Source organism: Oncorhynchus nerka, linkage group LG6 (assembly GCF_034236695.1).
Source record: "Oncorhynchus nerka isolate Pitt River linkage group LG6, Oner_Uvic_2.0, whole genome shotgun sequence".
NCBI classification, from domain to species: Eukaryota; Metazoa; Chordata; class Actinopteri; order Salmoniformes; family Salmonidae; genus Oncorhynchus; species Oncorhynchus nerka.
In genome coordinates, this window is record NC_088401.1 from 26,894,855 (window position 1) to 26,912,660 (window position 17,806).

Below are 17,806 nucleotides of genomic sequence, written 5' to 3' on the forward strand. Positions count from 1 at the left end.
GTATTCCCACTAGTAAAATCCATAGATTACGGCCTAATGAATGTATTTCAATTGACTTATTTACTTATATGAACTGTAACTCAGAATAGGTTCTTGTGATAGGGCAACAAGGTCAGTGTTAACATGTGCTGTGTCAGTGGTAGGATCAGAGGTAAGACAGAGGTGAACTGTGTATTTCAACAGAGACCAACATACTGTAGGAATCCAGCACCAGTTTGCCAAGTGTTTACACACTGTAGCAAAGTTTGATTTATTCAGAAAGGAAATGAATCACTGGTAGGTTATCAAAGTCAAAACAGAGGTTAAATAAAAGTTCAACTGACAGTCAAACATTACATCCAAACACCTAAACCATCAAAGGACTATTCCTATTTGAACAGCACTTACGTAGTTGGCGTGTAGGACCGTGAAGAACTCAGGGTGGGTGATGAACTTAACGGCAGGGCACTGGAGGAGCAGGGTGATCTTCTGGTTGCTGACAGGGGATGAGGGGCCCTCTCTCCTTGGCTCTGCACACAAAAGTAGGCAATGCGTGTCTAGATATTGAATAATATATGTACAATATGCATGTATTACATTGATCATGTTAATACCTTATTAACGCCATGGTGGTCGAGCATGAAGCTTGCAATGGGTCATGGGTCTGATTTGAATGGAGCCACTCATACGAAAAGGTATGCATACACTATTGTAAGCGTCAACTAAATGGCATATTCCATGATGGTTTAGGTAGAGGAGTGAGATACACACCAATGACCTGTGGTGGAGAGTCTGTTTCCGTTTCCGTGCTGACACTTCTCTCCAACCTCCGTCCACCACACTCATCCTCCGTCGCCATGGTCCTCTGGATGTTCTGGTACCTGGAAAGGAACAGGGAGTGACATCACTGTACGTCAGTGCACCGACGAGGCGCCTTATTGCGTCGAGGCGCTTTCACGGTCAACTCTGTTGACTTGATCTGCTACTGCACACACTCGAGCAGTAAAAGTAGAAATTAATCTATACAGTACTGCAGCTTGGCACCTTTTTGTCCTTGATAAACTAAACGTTATACTTTCAAGATGCAACCCAGGTCAAAGACGGCATCCACCATTCTTAAAGCTGTAATCCATAGCAGTGGAACTGCCAGGTCCGTTTGCGATATAACTGGGTCATTTCGCATCTCTTATTCTTCATTTATTGGTCAGTGGGTGTCCCTTGTGGCATACAATTAGGTCAGTGTGTGGAAGCAGAAATTAGTTTATTTCTGAAGGTGTGTGTTCTGAATCTAATGTGGGCAAATCACTCTGGAGCATTAAAGACATGGGGGCCCTCAGCAACTGGGAGCCAAACGATGGCTTCATTGCATCTTTACAGATTTAAATCTGTGTGTGTTAGTGAGGTATAGAAAAACAGAGAATGAAAAAGAGCGATTGTCAAATGGGAATTTAGATGGGAATTTAGGATGCATGCCCAGGCATGTCCACTAGATGGTAGCACTGCACAAACATAAGAGTAAACTGACGGCTTACCACAGAGGGGATATCGCATGAAAAGTAGTTACAGAGCACATCACTGAGAATCCAACTGGTCGTCACATCGTATGACTAAGAGATATTCAATCATGCATGATCCATTCTGACCATTTTATGCACTGAAGTAGATCCCCCTTTCTTTATTACACTCCCCTATCTCCTCTCTCCATCCCCTCATCCCCCCTTCTCCGGTGCTTCAGGATGCCCATGGCCAGGAAGAATGTGTACAAACACTAATCTGTTCCCTGTGCTGTGGGATTACTAAATAGAACATGAAATGTCTTGGCACTTATTTATTTACCTATTTTAACATTGCAGTTGGGGCAGCGGCCAGTTGTGAGTGAATGTATCGATGTCCTCCATGTGCTTGTGTATGCTGGACTGATGCTTTTCAATGTGCATGATGATGAATGCGCATGTGTACGGTGATGCCAAAGGGAAGGACATTAAAGTTCTATTCCGTTTTATTCTCCCAACCCCACCTCCTGTTGAGCTGCTCCATCTGCTGGGTGGAGCTGGAGCGTTGGATGCCGTTACACTTGGAGGCGGCGTGCGTGGGCCTCCGCCAGGTGGTGGTGCGGTTCACATGGTCCACGTAGAAGACACGTCCGTGGCTGTCGATGCGCGCCTCCCAGTCTGCACACACACAGGAAGTACAGCGAGAGGGAGGGGGACACAGAGAGGGAGATGTGATTGTAATACGACACCCAATTAAGAATGACAGAAAAAGAAAGGAGAGGAATTGAAGGGAAAGGAAGTTGAAAGGGGTTTGATTAAGAGGCGGAGTAGTAGCAAAAGGGAAAGCTGGAGACAGGAAAGAGGAGTAAGGATGGAATGGGAGGTTTGCTTTGGGAGATGATTGAAGCTGACAAGGGGTTATTGTCTGCTGTGGTCAGCTGGCTTTGGGATCAAAGTAATCTCACGGAGGTCGATATTGTATTAAGCAACTAGCTATATGCTTCACACCCCACGACATTCAGAAAGGTTGCTAACATCAGACAGGAGTTGGACGCCTAAAGGTGCATGCACAGTACATCCCTGCATGAATGGACCCTCAGTAAATGGTAAACACATGAGCTTAAAGTCATTAACTACGTCCCAAATTGTACCCTATTCCCTATATAGTGCACTACTTTTAACGAGAGTCCTATGGGCCCAGGTAAAAAGTAGTGCACTATATAGGGAATAGGGTTCCATTTGGAATGCAGGCCTTGTCAGCTTTGGCAGTCCCTATAGGAATTACACATACATACTGTACATCCACAGCAACAGAGGACCCTTTTGCCCACAGATTTACACATTAATAGTGAAGGTGACCGAGAGCCAAAGTGACACTTCACCAGCGTGCCTGATGACACATACTGGTAACCATGAAGTGAAAATACAAGGGATCCTTCCTGACTTCTTAAAAATATGATTGAGATCCTGTGTTTAAAACTTGGAAGTGCTTCTAAATGGCATCTGTTGTTTGTGAGACAGGGCTGATGACTAGCTATGATGCCATTAATGAGGTCTACAGTTGTAGCCAAGGACCAGCACGTAAAGTAATCTCCCAAAACCACTTAAGCTTCCGTCCCAACAAATCCATTTAGCCTGCTGTACATCTTCCTCCTTTCTGTCATTCCCTTTCCCTGTCTTTCCTCTCTCTCTTCTTGAAACCTTCAGGGTATTCCGAAGCTGGGCCTCACCCCGGCCAAATCTCTTTCCCTTCTCCTCCCTCTGTTTAATCATCATCTGTCTCTCTGTAGCAGGGCACGGCAGTGGGTGGGGCACGGCAGTGGGCGGGCGGGGCATGGCAGTGGGCGGGGCACCGCAGTTGGCGGGGCACAGCAGTGGGTGGGGAATCGTGGTGATGGGATTCACTCTGGGATTAGAAACCTGCTGGCTTTCACAACACATGGCACGGAGTGAGGGAGAGAGAGAGAGAGAGAGATCATCTCATCTGACACCCACCCACCCAGGAAGTGGATTATAACCCACTAAATGCACAGCAGTACAGCCTGCTAGTCGAAGCAGCAGAAAATATCCTCACTCCAAAATCAAGGCAAAGGTATTGAAATGGAACGTATCGCTCATGAGACGATGTTGCATCAGTTGTATACTACTGTATTCAGACTGGCAGAATCATGGGTAGTGTAGTCAGTGCTGTGGCAAGCAGACAGGGAGAGAAACAGAGAAACATGCATACAGGATATTATTACTGTGGAGGGAGTTACTTTGAGTCAGCGTGGAGAGATGTGGGTATTATCACTGCACTGCAGAGTAGAGCTGAATATTCAAGCCTATTTGGGGATGTGGATGTGTCTACTTGAGGCTGTAAGGTGCTTACGTTAGATATGATGGCTTTGGGAGATGCACGATTGAGAGGCAGTTACTGTCAGAGATAGTCTGTAGTTTGGTACTGTTTTGAAGAATGTGTTTGTGTGTGTGTGTGTGTGCGCACATTCACGTGTCCTAAATACTAACACAGTATGTCTGTGAGCTGTGAGCATATAAACAACATCTCCTGATAGAAATATACCTCCTAGCAGCAGCTCCTCTCCATCCCTGCTCTGCTTATTCTAATGAGCTGGAATAGAGTCCCTCTTGGTGCAGCAGCACTATATTTGTGGCTGTCAGATCTCTCCCCGGTAACTCTCCACTGATTTGGTTTTTGGAGGCTATTTTTAGCCATTTCATAGTAAAAACCAAAGCTCAGCAGGGCTTCTGCTGGTGTGACATTGCACCAAATTCCAATATCAACACAGAGAAAGACCAACCGAAAAACAGGATGAATTCTCTGCTCACAGGGGAAGAGAAACTTGAGTAAACAAAATAAAAAATGAAAAGCAATGTAAAAAGGAAGATTATTATTATTATATTTCATCGTATTTTTTTCTATTGTGAATACTTTCCATTTTGCTGCAATTTAACTTACAGAAGAGTTCACAAGGAACCATCTATGTTAGACATTTTCCAGAGCCAGTCACATTCATCTCTTCTCCAGGGTTCATGGAACTTGTAGTCCAACAGACCTTAGCGTGAGGCGAACCCAACAGCCTCCACTAGTATCAGACGCCCTGCTGATATAAATATAGACTGCCTCTCCCGCTCTGCCTCTCTAGGGCCTGTCACTATAGAAACGGTGGTGGCGAGGGCTGTGGTGCCTGATGTGTGAGATGGTTAGATGTACAGCACCCCAGGATGCCACATAGTAGCATATACTGTAGTACCACCTAGAAACCCAATCTGGCAAAACCTTGGACATAAAACACGCCAGGTCTCATGACTTCAGTGGGACCTGGGCGACCAGAAATGACTGTTCTAGATGGTCAAATCACCATGGCGTGAATGGTCGTACAGACAACACCAAGGATGGATCAATGTACTGATAGACAGAGAGATGGATAGGTACCACCAGAGTGGTGTGTCCCTCGCCATTGGAGAGATGTTAAGAGAAATGGCTACATGCACATCGATGAATGCGACACACATATCAAAGCCCGCGGGCGCGTGCACACACAGACACACGACTCCGGGGTAAGAGTAAGGGTGGTGAAGGATGTTGGAAGTCTTACTTGGAGGCAACGGTTCATCAACAGTTGGATAATGGTGGGTGTCAGGTCGCAAAGCAGGAGGATGACCGCATGGCAAGTAACTATCTCCTATATAGACATGGGAGGAGAAACACAGGGGAACCTGTGAGCTAACAGAGGTGGGAAATGGAGGTTGGTGAACGTAGACACGTGTCCCATATATCAGCTCACATCGGATATATGTCAGGGGACGAGAAATTGGAGGAGAAAATGCAGTTTCAGTGTTATTGAGAGATTTTGTTGCCAGGTTGGAGACCTGCTTTCGCCGGGTTGACCCCAGGTAAATAAGTCAGGAGGTAGAAAAGTAAATGCCTGTGCAGAATGGATGCCACTGAAACTTAATGATGGCGCATGGTATTTCTAGGGCACTCTACCCAGCCTAGAGGGACCACAAAGTAAACTCCACCTTACAGTGACCAGAGAGAGTGAGTGAAAGAGAGAGAGTGAGGGATTGAGATAGAGAGACACATTGTGGGGGTGGTGTGGGCGTGACTTTTTTCAGTTCAGAAAGTGCAGTGTGTGTGGCTGCTACTGTATGGCCCGATAAAATCTGTTTTATTTCTGGCCTGATTCCTTATTGATTTATCTCCCTTTGGTTTTTCCAGGTTAAATATTTTACTCTCAAAATCATACACATTTTTTTTTTGTATTTTAATTTTTTTTTTATTTACCCCTTTTTTCTCCCCAATTTAGTGGGGAGAAGATTTGGTAGTAACAGTCTTGTCTCATCGCTGCAACTCCCGTACGGACTCGGGAGAGGCGAAGGTCGAGAGCCGTGTGTCCTCCGAAACACGACCCAACCAAGCCACAGTGCTTCTTGAAACAATGCCCGCTTAACCCGGAAGCCAGCCACACCAATGTGTCCGAGGAAACACCGTACACCTGGCAACCGTGTCACCGTGCATGCGCCCGGCCCGCCACAGGAGTCGCTAGAGACCACTGCACCACTTGGAGTCGCTAGAGACCACTGCACCACTTGGGAGGCCTCAAAATCATATGTTTTTAATAGAAAAACAACAACATTTTAGGTTCTAAGTTCACAACTATGTTTAAACCACATCAGGAGAACCTTTAACGGGTTACTCTTTAATGCAAGTGCGCACCAGGAAGAGACCGCTGTTTGGTTAAGCGGTGTTGCTGTAGTGCTCATGTGATTGCAGAGTTTGCAAAAGAAATGTCCACTGGATTGCTGCAAATAATCATGTTATCATTCTGCCAGGTAGGCATAGGATACTTTGTAGTTACTATTTAATTGAGAAGGCTTTTGGGAAAGCCTTTCCATCTTTACGAGAAGAAGGTTGTCATTAGCATCATACCGCTAACGGCTACACAGAGTGTATACACGCCCACAAGCACACAGACAGCTGCATTCCTGCGCCGTTTCAGAAAACTGCATAAAAATAGGCATTTTGTTCCTGTCTTATGATTCACTTGGGCAAATGAATGCATGTTATATTACGTTGAAAAGATCTAGTTGATTTCATATTAAGTTCACTACATTTTTGAACATTCTTCAATTCCATTTGAATGTTTTGGATTCCGTGATTCTGTCCTCATTCTCTGCAACGGGGATTCTATAAGGCCCTGATACTGTTCCGTGTGTGTGTCTAGCTATTGTACTGTGTCTGTGTGTGTGTTATTGCACAGAGTGGGCGCTGCTATTTAGAATGTCAGGTAAATGGCAGCGGAAGCTCCCAGTGCTGTACACTAACAGGAGTGACTGTTAGCGTGGAGAATCAGTGGGGACTGACTTGGTTCTGCTTGGCCGGGTTAGTACAGGAGTGACTGTTAGCGTGGAGAATCAGTGGGGACTGACTTGGTTCTGCTTGGCCGGGTTAGTACAGGAGTGACTGTTAGCGTGGAGAATCAGTGGGGACTGACTTGGTTCTGCTTGGCCGGGTTAGTACAGTAGTGACTGTGAGCGTGGTGGATCAGTGGAGACTGACTTGGTTCTGCTTGGCCGGGTTTGTACAGGAGTGACTGTGAGCGTGGTGGATCAGTGGGGACTGACTTGGTTCTGCTTGGCCGGGTTTGTACTGAGTACGTTGTAGCTGCAGGTACCTGCACGCCTTCCACCCACCCACCCCTTCTCTCAGTATTCAGCAGGGTGTGTGGTGAGCATACTGTGTGTCTGTGTTTGTGTAGGATTTATCTCCCACCGTATCGTATCTCCGTCCATAAAGAGGTACTGTACTGTCAGCCCTCAGAGAGAGGAGGAGAGCAGAGAAAACGTCAAACAACCGTCAAGACAAATTACAGATATAAAACCGCCACATGCCCCCCCCCGACCCCCCGCCCCCCAACATCACCCATTTTCTCCAACAATGATAACAATAGTCAGTTACCTAGGTGACAGAAGTTCTGAACATTTTTCATTAGCAATTCTAATTAAGGAAGAATGACTTTGAAGTGTACGTGAGATGAAAGGAGAAAGGTATAAAACGCAGGCAGGAGTCTCGCCGTGTGCTGATCGAGCCATTAAATGGGGCCTTCATTTTTTTAGCTCTGATTTGTGACCTACATTGCGTATCGTGTCTAATGAGAGTCAACGTGTAAAAAACAGAACACTTGTAGGAAAGCTTTGGAGAACACAGCAGTTCAAGTTGAAAGAAGACCATGCATTTTCAGTGTATACCCTAAAAACAGCCAACAGACATAACGACCCCTTGAAGGGGGTTGCTCAGCAGCAGCAATGTCACCGTGAACAATGTAAATGAAGCTGAATTGTGGGCTCGCTTGAACAGAACTGTTTCAAATTCAAACGCAATCTGTAACCTGCACTGATTATCTTCCTTGGTCCTTATTCTCTCACTATTCCCTCATTTTGTCCTTACTTCAAAACAACCCAGCCTCAAACGGTTGGGCATCCACTTTGTGTAGCAGTGTTTTCACCCAGTAACTGAACAGGTAACTTGACCGGTAACTGAACAGGTAACTGAACCAGTAGCTGAACCAGTAACTTGACCGGTAACTGAACCGGTAGCTGAACCGGTAACTTGACCGGTAACTGAACCGGTAACTTGACCGGTAACTTGACCGGTAACTGAACCGGTAACTTGACCGGTAGCTGAACCGGTAACTTGACCGGCAACTGAAACGGTAACTGAACCGGTAAATTGACAGGTAACTTGACCGGTAGCTGAACCGGTAACTTGACCGGTAACTTGACCGGTAACTGAACCGGTAGCTGAACCGGTAGCTGAACCGGTAGCTGAACCGGTAACTGAACCGGTAACTTGACCGGTAACTGAACCGCAACTGAACCGTAACTTGACCGTAACTGAACCGGAAACTGAACCGGTAACTGAACCAGAAGCTGGACCAGTAACTTGACCAGTAACTGAACCGGTAGCTGAACCGGTAACTTGACCGGTAACTTGACCGGTAACTGAACCGGTAGCTGAACCGGTAGCTGAACCGGTAGCTGAACCGGTAACTGAACCGGTAACTGAACCGGTAACTTGACTGGTAACTGAACCGGTAACTGAACCGGTAACTTGACCGGTAACTGAACCGGAAACTGAACCGGTAACTGAACCAGAAGCTGGACCAGTAACTTGACCAGTAACTGAACCGGTAGCTGAACCGGTAACTTGACCGGTAACTTGACCGGTAACTGAACCGTTAGCTGAACCAGCAACTGAACTAATAACTGAATCAGTAGCATACCCACTAACTGAACCAGTAACTTAATTAGTACCTGAACCAGTACCTGAGCCAGTAACTTAACCAATAACTGAACCAGTAACTGAACCAGTAACTGAACCAATAACTGAACCAATAACTGAACCAGTAACTGAACCAGTAACTGAACCAATAACTGAACCAATAACTGAATCAGTAGCTGACCCAGTAACTGATCCAGTAACTGACCCAGTAACTGAGCCAGTAACTTAACCAGTAACTTAACCAGTAGCTGAACTAATAACTGAACCAGTAACTGAACCAGTAGCTGAACTAATAACTCAACCAGTAACTGGACCACCATTTCAGTCAAAGCCAAATCAAAAACAAAAATAGAAACAAAGAACATAGATAACAAAACAACATGGCAGCAGCAAAGCAGATTATGACCAAAAACAAAAGCCTGGTACCATATGGCAACCAGGAACCTAAACCCAATGCCAAAGCGCTACCATGAGTTTGACCGCATTGTTTGTGTGACCTAACCACCCCATGCTGACCCCTCTCCTCTGAGGCCACCGTCACCTTTGACCCCTGTCCAGGAGGCCTGATGTGTGTGTGTGATGTGTGATGTATGTGTGTGGGGAAGACACACACACAAGGGTCATCACAACAGACACAAAGACTGTTGTGAAATTGGGGGTAAAACGCACAACAGCGGGGGTATGTGTTTCCCATTGCCTCCTTTCTCGACCCACGGTGCACTGCCCTTTTAAAGGGCAAAACAATGATAATCACAATCATGGGTGATGGTTCGGTTGGCATTCACTCGATACACGGCAGTGGGGGTTGGGGGAAGATTATTACAGCGACACTGACAGTGCTCATGCACCTGAATGTGGGGGAAGAAACAACAGGGCTCCCTGTGCAACACACTAATGGGCAGCCAGGCCTGTTAACAGACCTCTCCTGTGCTCTCTCTATCAATAGACTATGGTGAGGTGAGGAGGAGGCCTTGTTTCTTAAAATAAGGTTCTGTGTATAGTAAGCTATAATTATTGTGGTGGGCTGCGATGCTGTGCAGTTGTTGTACAGTGTAATCATCACAAGGCAAGAATGTAGAGTAGTCATGCAAAAATAGAAACCTTTTGAATGGAGAGTGTCGTTTTCATTTGTTATTCTGGGTATGTTTTTATCACGTTTGCTAAGGTTGACCTGGTCTCAGGTTCTGAACAGGGTAAATACACATTTACCAGGTGTATAAGTTAGCAAGTGACTATGAAGAGCATCTCACCTCCTACTGTCCTATCGCTAGGCCCGGCCACCGGCGACTCCCCGCTCTCCCCTCTCGTCCCCTCCTCCGTCTCCTCCCTCCATTCTGCTGTCGTCCCATCGCCGCCAGGCTCCCTGGTGTCGGGGCTCTGGATGGAGTCAGGCACCGACTCAAAGGCGCTGTTCTCCTCCTCTTCCTCCTCTTCGTCCTGCGAGGAGAAGACGGTGCTCTCTGAGAGGCGTGTGCTGTCCACCGACGACAGCCGCGTGTGGCTGCAGGGGCGGTTGCGCCCCTCGTAGCCAGAGTTGCTGTAGCAGGAGGTGCTGTAACAACTGGTGCTGTAACAAGACGTGCTGTAGCAGGAGTTGTCGCACAACTCACACTCGCTCCCCCTCACTCCCCGGCCGCTTCCGCCCACTTCCGCCTCTTCGTTCTCCAGGCGTGGGTGCAGCGTCCTCCCTCCCCTCTCCCCTCCATCCAGGAGCTGGTTGAGTTCTGACAGGCGCTCGATGGACAGACTGCGGGGGAGAGTCCTACTACGACAGCAGGGGGCTGTGCACTCACGCACCTGGGAGGGGGACGCCAGGGATTGGGACGCGTCTCCCTCCTCCTCCTCCTCCTCCCCTTCCCCTTCCTCCCCATCCTTGGAGGTGGGTTTGAAAGTCGGCTCCTCGGTAGAAGACCTTCCCTCCTCCTCCCCCTCTTCCTCCTCCCCGCTGCCCTGCCGTTGGTGTGCTGAAGGCAGGCTGTGGAGGAGGTGGTGGATGCGGATGTAGTGGGTGCGTGGTGTCTCGGGATCGCCACACGATGAGGCGATCACTGTCTCCAGCTCCGAGACGGGCAGCGAGCAGGGCCTGTTCTTGCGCCGCAGGGCGCTCCGCATTGGAGGGGAGGCGCGGGCTGGGCAGCAACAGTCAACCCTCCTCGGTTTGGCTTCCACCACCACCACCTGCTGTCCCTCCTCTTCCACTACCTCCTCAGCCGGCACAGGCCCCGTGGCTCCTTCCAACGGCTCCTCCACAGCAGTGGTAGGTTCCTCACTGTCCAACTCCATCTCCACACCCTCAGGTTTAGGCTGCACCTGGGCCTCCCCCTCCTCAGACAGGGCTTGAGCCTCCTGGGCTCCAGTCTCCTCCTCCTCCTCTCTCTCCTCCACCAATTGTTCAGTTGAAACCTGCTCTTCTATCCCAGGCTGTGGCTCTGAAGAAGATACCTGCACCTCCCTAACTGTACTCTCCTTCATCTCAACCAGGGTGACCTGCTCCTCCACACCCTCCTCCTCCATGACATCGTCCCCAGGATGGGCCTCCTCTGTGAGGGAGACATAATTGAGAGTGGTGGAGGGCTCCGGGTCCTCCAAGTCTGGGGCTCCATCCAGGGGGAGTTCAGGTGTGTCGGGCCCCATGCTCAATGTGTCTTCGGCAGGGATCTCTGCTGGGGCGACTGGGTCCACCTGGTTTACCTCCAACTGGTCAGGGTCAGGGACCACAGGGCACTCCATGACGAGGGAGATGTCCTCGTCATCTGAAATGAGAGAGAACCATAAGTCACCTTACTGTCTTAGAATGGTGACTTGGGCACCCAATAAAATAAATTGCTGACAAAGAGAAATTGCACTGTGGATTTCCTTTATGTGTAATTGTTGAATAGTGGCATTGGCATAGTACAGGGATTTCTAACACAAATGTGTTGGACTTTTAATCAGGATAATAATAGTACATGGAATGAATCAACAGTAATATTGTTCACATTAATATCCACTGTGATCAATGTTCTTGACTATATCATGTGGGACATAAAAAATGACTGGGTCTTATCGTGGTTATTTCAATTTGATCATTGAGTCAAAAGGGACATAAATGTGATCTCGGTCCTGATGTAAAAGAAGGTAAGGGTTCAAAGAAGGAAGTGCTTGTGACCTGGGTGAATTGAGGACATCATCTCAAATCTGAACTGCAGCTGTCCACTAACATGATCCGTCGGCAGCCTGCGGCCAAGAGAGTAGCTCACCACACGGTCCCTATGAGTGAGTGAGACAGTGAGTGAGTGAGTGAGTGAGTGAGTGAGTGAGTGAGAGAGAGAGAGTGAGAGAGAGGAGAGAGAGAGAGAGAGAGAGAGAGAGAGAGAGAGAGAGAGAGCAAAAAAAGACATGAGGAAAGAGAGATAAAAGGGGCGATAATACAAAAGTTAGAGAAAACGCAAGCGAAGTAGAAAGAGACATTTAAAAGGACAATACCAGTCAAGATTTTTACTATTTTCTACATTGTAGAATAATAGTGAAGACCTCAAAACTATGAAATAACACATATGGAATCATGTAGTAACCATAAAAGTGTTAAACAAATTCTTCTTGATGACAGCTTTGCACACTCTTGGCATTCTCTCAACCAGCTTCGTGGGGTAGTCACCTGGAAGGCCTTGTTAAAAGTCAATTTGTGGAATTTCTTTCCTTCTTAATGTGTTTGAGCCAATCAGTTATATTGGGACAAGGTAGGGGTGGTATACAGAAGATAGCTCTATTTGGTAAAAGACCAAGTCCATATTATAGCAAGAACAGCTTAAATAAACAAAGAGAAACGACAGTCCATCATTACTTTAAGCCATGAAGGTCAGTCAATACGAAACATTTCAAGAACTTTGACAGTTTCTTCAAGTGCTGTCGCAAAAACCATCAAGTGCTATGATGAAACTGGCTCTCATGAGGACCGCCACAGAAAAGGAAGACCAAGAGTTACTTCTGCTGCAGAGGATAAGTTCATTAGAGTTAACTGTACCTCAGATTGCAGCCCAAATAAATGCTTCACAGAGTTCAAGTAACAGACACATCTCAACATCAACTGTTCAGTGGAGACTGCGTGAATCAGGCCTTCATGGTTGAATTGTTGCAAAAGAACTCAACTACTAAAGGACACCAATAATAAGAAGAAACTTGCTTGGGCCAAGAAACACGAGCAATGGACATTAGACCGGTGGAAATCTGTCCTTTGGTCTGATGAGTCTAAATTTGAGATTTTTGGTTCTAAACACTGTGTCTTTGTGAGACGCAGTGTAGGTGAACAGATGATCTCCGCATGTGTGGTTCCCACTGTGAAGAATGGAGGAGGAGGTGTGATGGTGTGTGTGGGGGGGGGGGGGGCTTTGCTGGTGACACTGTCTGTGATTTATATAGAATTCAAGGCACACTTAACCAGCATGTCTACCAAAGCATTCTGCAACGATACGCCATCCCATCTGCTTTGTGCTTAGTAGGACAGTGACCCAAAACATACCTCCAGGCTGTGTAAGGGCTATTTGACCAAGAAGGAGAGTGATGAATACCTGTGTCAGATGACCTGGCCTCCACAATCACCCGACCTCAACCCAATTGAGATGGTTTGGGATGAGTCGGACCTCAGAGTGAAGGAAAACAGCCAACAAGTGCTCAGCAAATGTGGGAACTCCTTCAAGACTGTTGGAAAAGCCTTCCTTATGAATCTGGTTGAGAGAATTCCAAGAGCGTGCAAAGCTGTCATCAAGGCAAAGGGTGGCTACTTTGAGGAATCGGAAATATTAAATATATTTTGATTTGTTTAACACTTTATTTGGTTACTCCATGATCCCATATGTGTTATTTCATAGTTTTGATGTCTTCATTATTATTCTACAATGCAGAAAATAGTTAAAAAAACAAAAAAAACTCTTGAATGAGTAGGTGTGTCCAAACTTTTGACTGGTACTATACAGTATATACATAACATTCCATACAACCAACATGCAAACTGACATAAGGCTGTCCACACAGGGAACATGGATCCCGAGCAGGGTCTGATCGCTAATGGCCCAGTAGGCCTGAGTGTGTGGAAGTGGCTGTGGTCAGGTCAGGTGACCTACCCGATGGCGTGTTTCTCCAGTAGCCTCTGCACCGGCATGGACAGCTTGCCCAGGAAACGTTTGATGATGGGCCGGCTCTTAGCAAACTTGTCCTTCACCTCGATCTCCAGCACGTCCGTAGGCAGAGACACAAAGCTGAAGCGCTGCAGACAGAAATAGTGAGAGGAGAGAAGAGGAGAGGAGAGGAGAGGAGAGGAGAGAAGAGGAGAGGAGAGGAGAGGAGAGGAGAGGAGAGGAGAGGAGAGGAGAGGAGAGGAGAAAGGTATATTATGTCAGTGCCCATGGGCTTACTGATAACATCACTTGATTGGTTACACTCTATTATACATTAATGCCATTTACTGGGTATTTATTCCAAGGAATTATATGGTAAATCAGGTACTGACATCATAATGACATGATAACTTCTATGTGTGTTTCTGTCACGCCTGCTCCCGCACTTCCCCCCTGTCGCTCGAGGGCGCCGGTTGGCGGTGACGTCGTGTCCGTGGCCCGACAGCGATGAAACAGGGTTGCCTAAGCTGGCTCGTCGGGCTGTCATGCCCTAGCTGGCTCGAGGTTTCTTGCCCCGGTTGGCTCAGAACGCGCCCATCCCACTTCAGGCCTCAGCCGGATCGTCAAGTTTTTACGCCCAGCCAGCTCCTCAGGCTGCTATGCCTCCGCCAGCTCTGCCTGTTCGTCGGGGTTTCACACCCAGCCGGCTAGTTCAGCGCCCGTGCCTAAGCCTGGACGTAGGGCTTGCCCACGTGGAACGCCAGGTGGTGCCCCTAGAGGGGGGCGGTGGGGTACTGTCACGCCTGCTCCCGCACTTCCCCCCTGGCACTCGAGGGCACCAGGCTCCCCAGCATTGCGCACTCCTGCCATCATCATTACGCACACCTGCCTTCCCCCGTCACGCGCATCAGCGATTATTGGACTCACCTGGACTCAATCATCTCTGTCATTACCTTTCCTATATCTTTCTGGTTCCCAGCCCTGCTCCTGCAATGATTGTCTTATGTCCTTATATACCCATGTGCTGACGCTGGTCCTGTCTGGTTTCATGTCTGTTCCCAATTAAATGTTTGACTCCCCGTACCTGCTTCTCAACCCTGGCGGCGGTCCTTACAGGTCTCTTTATGATTCATTTATACACACCATTAATATCATTCAGACTTGTTTTTCATGACCATTCATGGTGTTATTAATAGATCTATTAGGAATAGCAGGAGACAGTGCATCTTTGTTAGGCATGGCTTCTCATTGATGAAACCTTCAAAAACACATTAGCTTTTAATTATTCTCTTGATGACAGCTATTTTACGCTGAAATAAAGAGCCTTTATCAAGGTCAAAACGGCAGCATTGCCTTCTCCGATTTAGCCAAAATCTCTATAGTTACTTAATTACACTGTTCCCTGATTACTATACCTATTATGACAATACTCTAAATATATATATATATATATATATATATTTTAATATTAAAGGACAATGGAACGTATAGAAATCTTCTTATGGAGTTTAGAGCTTGGATTAAGTAATCAATGTATGATAAAATTGGATCTTGAAGGATAAGATCTTGAAATGTGCATTCCCTCGCTCTTTCCCTTACTGCCTTTATCTCTTTCTCTCCTTCCTTCACTCCCTTTTTCTATATTCCCCTCCTCCCTTCCTCTCCCAAACTCTCTCTCTCCCCCTCCTTCCCTCAATCCATTTCTACATCTCCTTCCTTGCCTTTCTCTCCTTCCCTCACGCTCTTTTTTCTTTGGCTCTCTCTGTCGCTCAGTTCCTCTCCATGTCTGGGCTGTCTCTGCTGCTGTCTGTGGTGCTGAATGAACCAAGGCCAGCGGCAGCAGAAACTGAGCGCTGTCCAAGGTGCTTAAACACCCTCTCCCTCAGCCAAGAATCAGAGAGAGAGAGTGCCTTGAACTCCATCCAAACGCTAGAGAGACCGGAGGAGCATCCTGCCCAGTGAACAAACCAGATAAAAGGCACCAGCTCTGCAGCTGCAGTAACTAACTGGCGTTTCATTGTACAGCTTTGGTGGATTTGAAATGTACATAGGAGATGTAACGTGTGTGTGCAGTGTCCCAGAGCACGGGTAACCATTGGGTATACTATAACAGGGTGTGTGATGTGTAGTCCTCTGTGAAAGTGGATTTGCTGTGGTGCGTTCAATCAGTTACAGGTCAGTAGAAGAAAAAATGTCCTTGGCGTGGAGGACGGTTGGATGGGAGCACCTTGTAAGTGACCGCCTGACCGGTTCATGGTTCCAGGGCACTGTTCCACAACTAGCCTGCTATCACATTTCAGCTGCAGTGCCAAAGTGGAATACGCTGCTTTGGTTGGTCTGCTTTCTTCCGCGCTTGAGTTGCCACTCGCACTAAAAACAACAACGAAGCCACTGATTCCTCCATGCACTGGCCTAGTTAATGTCCCTCATCCCCCCCCCCCCTCTGCACCACCCCTTAAAATCCAATCTGTAGCAGCTGAATGTAATTTGCACCCAGCAGTGTCTCTCCCTTTCCCTCCGCCCCACGGCTTTGTCATCCTCAGCGCTCCGTTTTAATTGAATTGAAAAGTACAGCTCTTTCCTGTGTCGGAGAAGATAGAGACAGAAAGAAACATACACATAGTTCCACAAGCACACTATGCACTGAGCAAGAAGAGGCTTCATAGCCCATGTGAGAATGTTTTAGCCTGAGACTCCTTTCTCTGTGTGTTTGACCAATAACCACTACACAAACAAACAAGACAGCTGCAGGCCCAGCAAAATAGATGCTGGGACTATTCAAGGAAAAACGAAGACAGACAAATTAAGGAAGGAATAGGATAGAAGCAAAACTCAACCCATGTTTGCCTCAGTGTACTATCTGATGTGCAGGCTTCTTGTTTTCCCGATGATGGTAAATAAATAAATAAGAGAGCTATAGATTTAAATGACAGTAAAGTAGAGCGAATTGTGTGTCGTGACTCGTGAGTCATGACGATGCCTGCATACATGCAAATCCATTTCCCATCCAGCTCTGCATTCCTCTGGCCTGCAGCCATCTGGGAGACTACTGCAGTGACTAAGCTAAGCACAGCACCTACTGTACAGTACAGTAAAGATGGTTGGCTGGCTATGTAATAGCCTCAGGCGCAAACAGTTCTGTAGTATTATCGAGCCATACTGCTGATCCAGAGATGCTAAGCTAAGCTAACCTACCAGAAAACAAAAACATCCCTCTGTAGGTTCACAACATTGTTTGTTGTCACTTAAAGCCCAGCCAGGGTGGTTAACCATTAAGATGGATCCCCTCAAGTAAACCTCTCTTCCTAATTTACAAGGTGCTGTGGAGGAACTGAGGAGTAACGAAAACATGCTCCGTGCTAGCTATCATTAGCCTACAGCCTCGCACAAACACATAAAGGGTAAACAAACCAAGCCACTTGAGAGAATACAAAAGTGTTTGCTGTGTTCGAGTGCCAGGAGCGAGGGAAATGCTTTGGTGGGATGCACAGAGTGAGTCATTCTCCCAGTTCCAAGCCGTCATACCACTTCTCGACTTTAATAAAGCAAAGTGTTAGCATACTGAGTGTTCGTGTAGCTTCCCTGATTAGCCTGATTAGCGGGAGTGGCTGTCTCCCTCAGGTTCAGAGAGCAACACTGTCCCACAGTGGGGGGAAACGGAACGCACTCAGTGGTCGCAGTGATAATATAATCGTGTTAGCCAAATAGTAGCAGCACACTCCAGAAAATGCTAGGTCAGGGGCCGTTGCACTATTCTGAATGAATCCCAAATTAAAGCCAACTCCTAGAGCCAGCAGTTACATTATACATTGTATATACAAAAGTATGTGGTCACCCCTTCAAATGAGTGGATTTGTCTATTTCAGCAACACCCATTGCTGACAGGTATGTAAAATTGAGCACACAGCCATGCAATCTTCATAGACAAACATTGACAGTAGAATGGCCTTACTGAA

The 17,806-nt window shown here is 47.1% G+C and overlaps 1 protein-coding gene across 1 annotated transcript in view; it reads right to left on the reverse strand.

The window, feature by feature from the left end:
- Positions 1-17,806, reverse strand: part of LOC115131058 (E3 ubiquitin-protein ligase HECW1) — a 73,501-nt gene that overhangs the window by 25,884 nt on the left and 29,811 nt on the right. Inside the window, exons 6-11 of the mRNA XM_065019449.1 lie at positions 13,857-13,999; positions 11,906-12,006; positions 10,008-11,510; positions 1,997-2,150; positions 751-860; positions 388-509 (exon numbers count right to left, since the gene is read on the reverse strand). Of these exons, the coding sequence (XP_064875521.1) occupies positions 388-509; positions 751-860; positions 1,997-2,150; positions 10,008-11,510; positions 11,906-12,006; positions 13,857-13,999 (2,133 nt within the window). The remainder of the gene's footprint in view (positions 1-387; positions 510-750; positions 861-1,996; positions 2,151-10,007; positions 11,511-11,905; positions 12,007-13,856; positions 14,000-17,806) is intronic.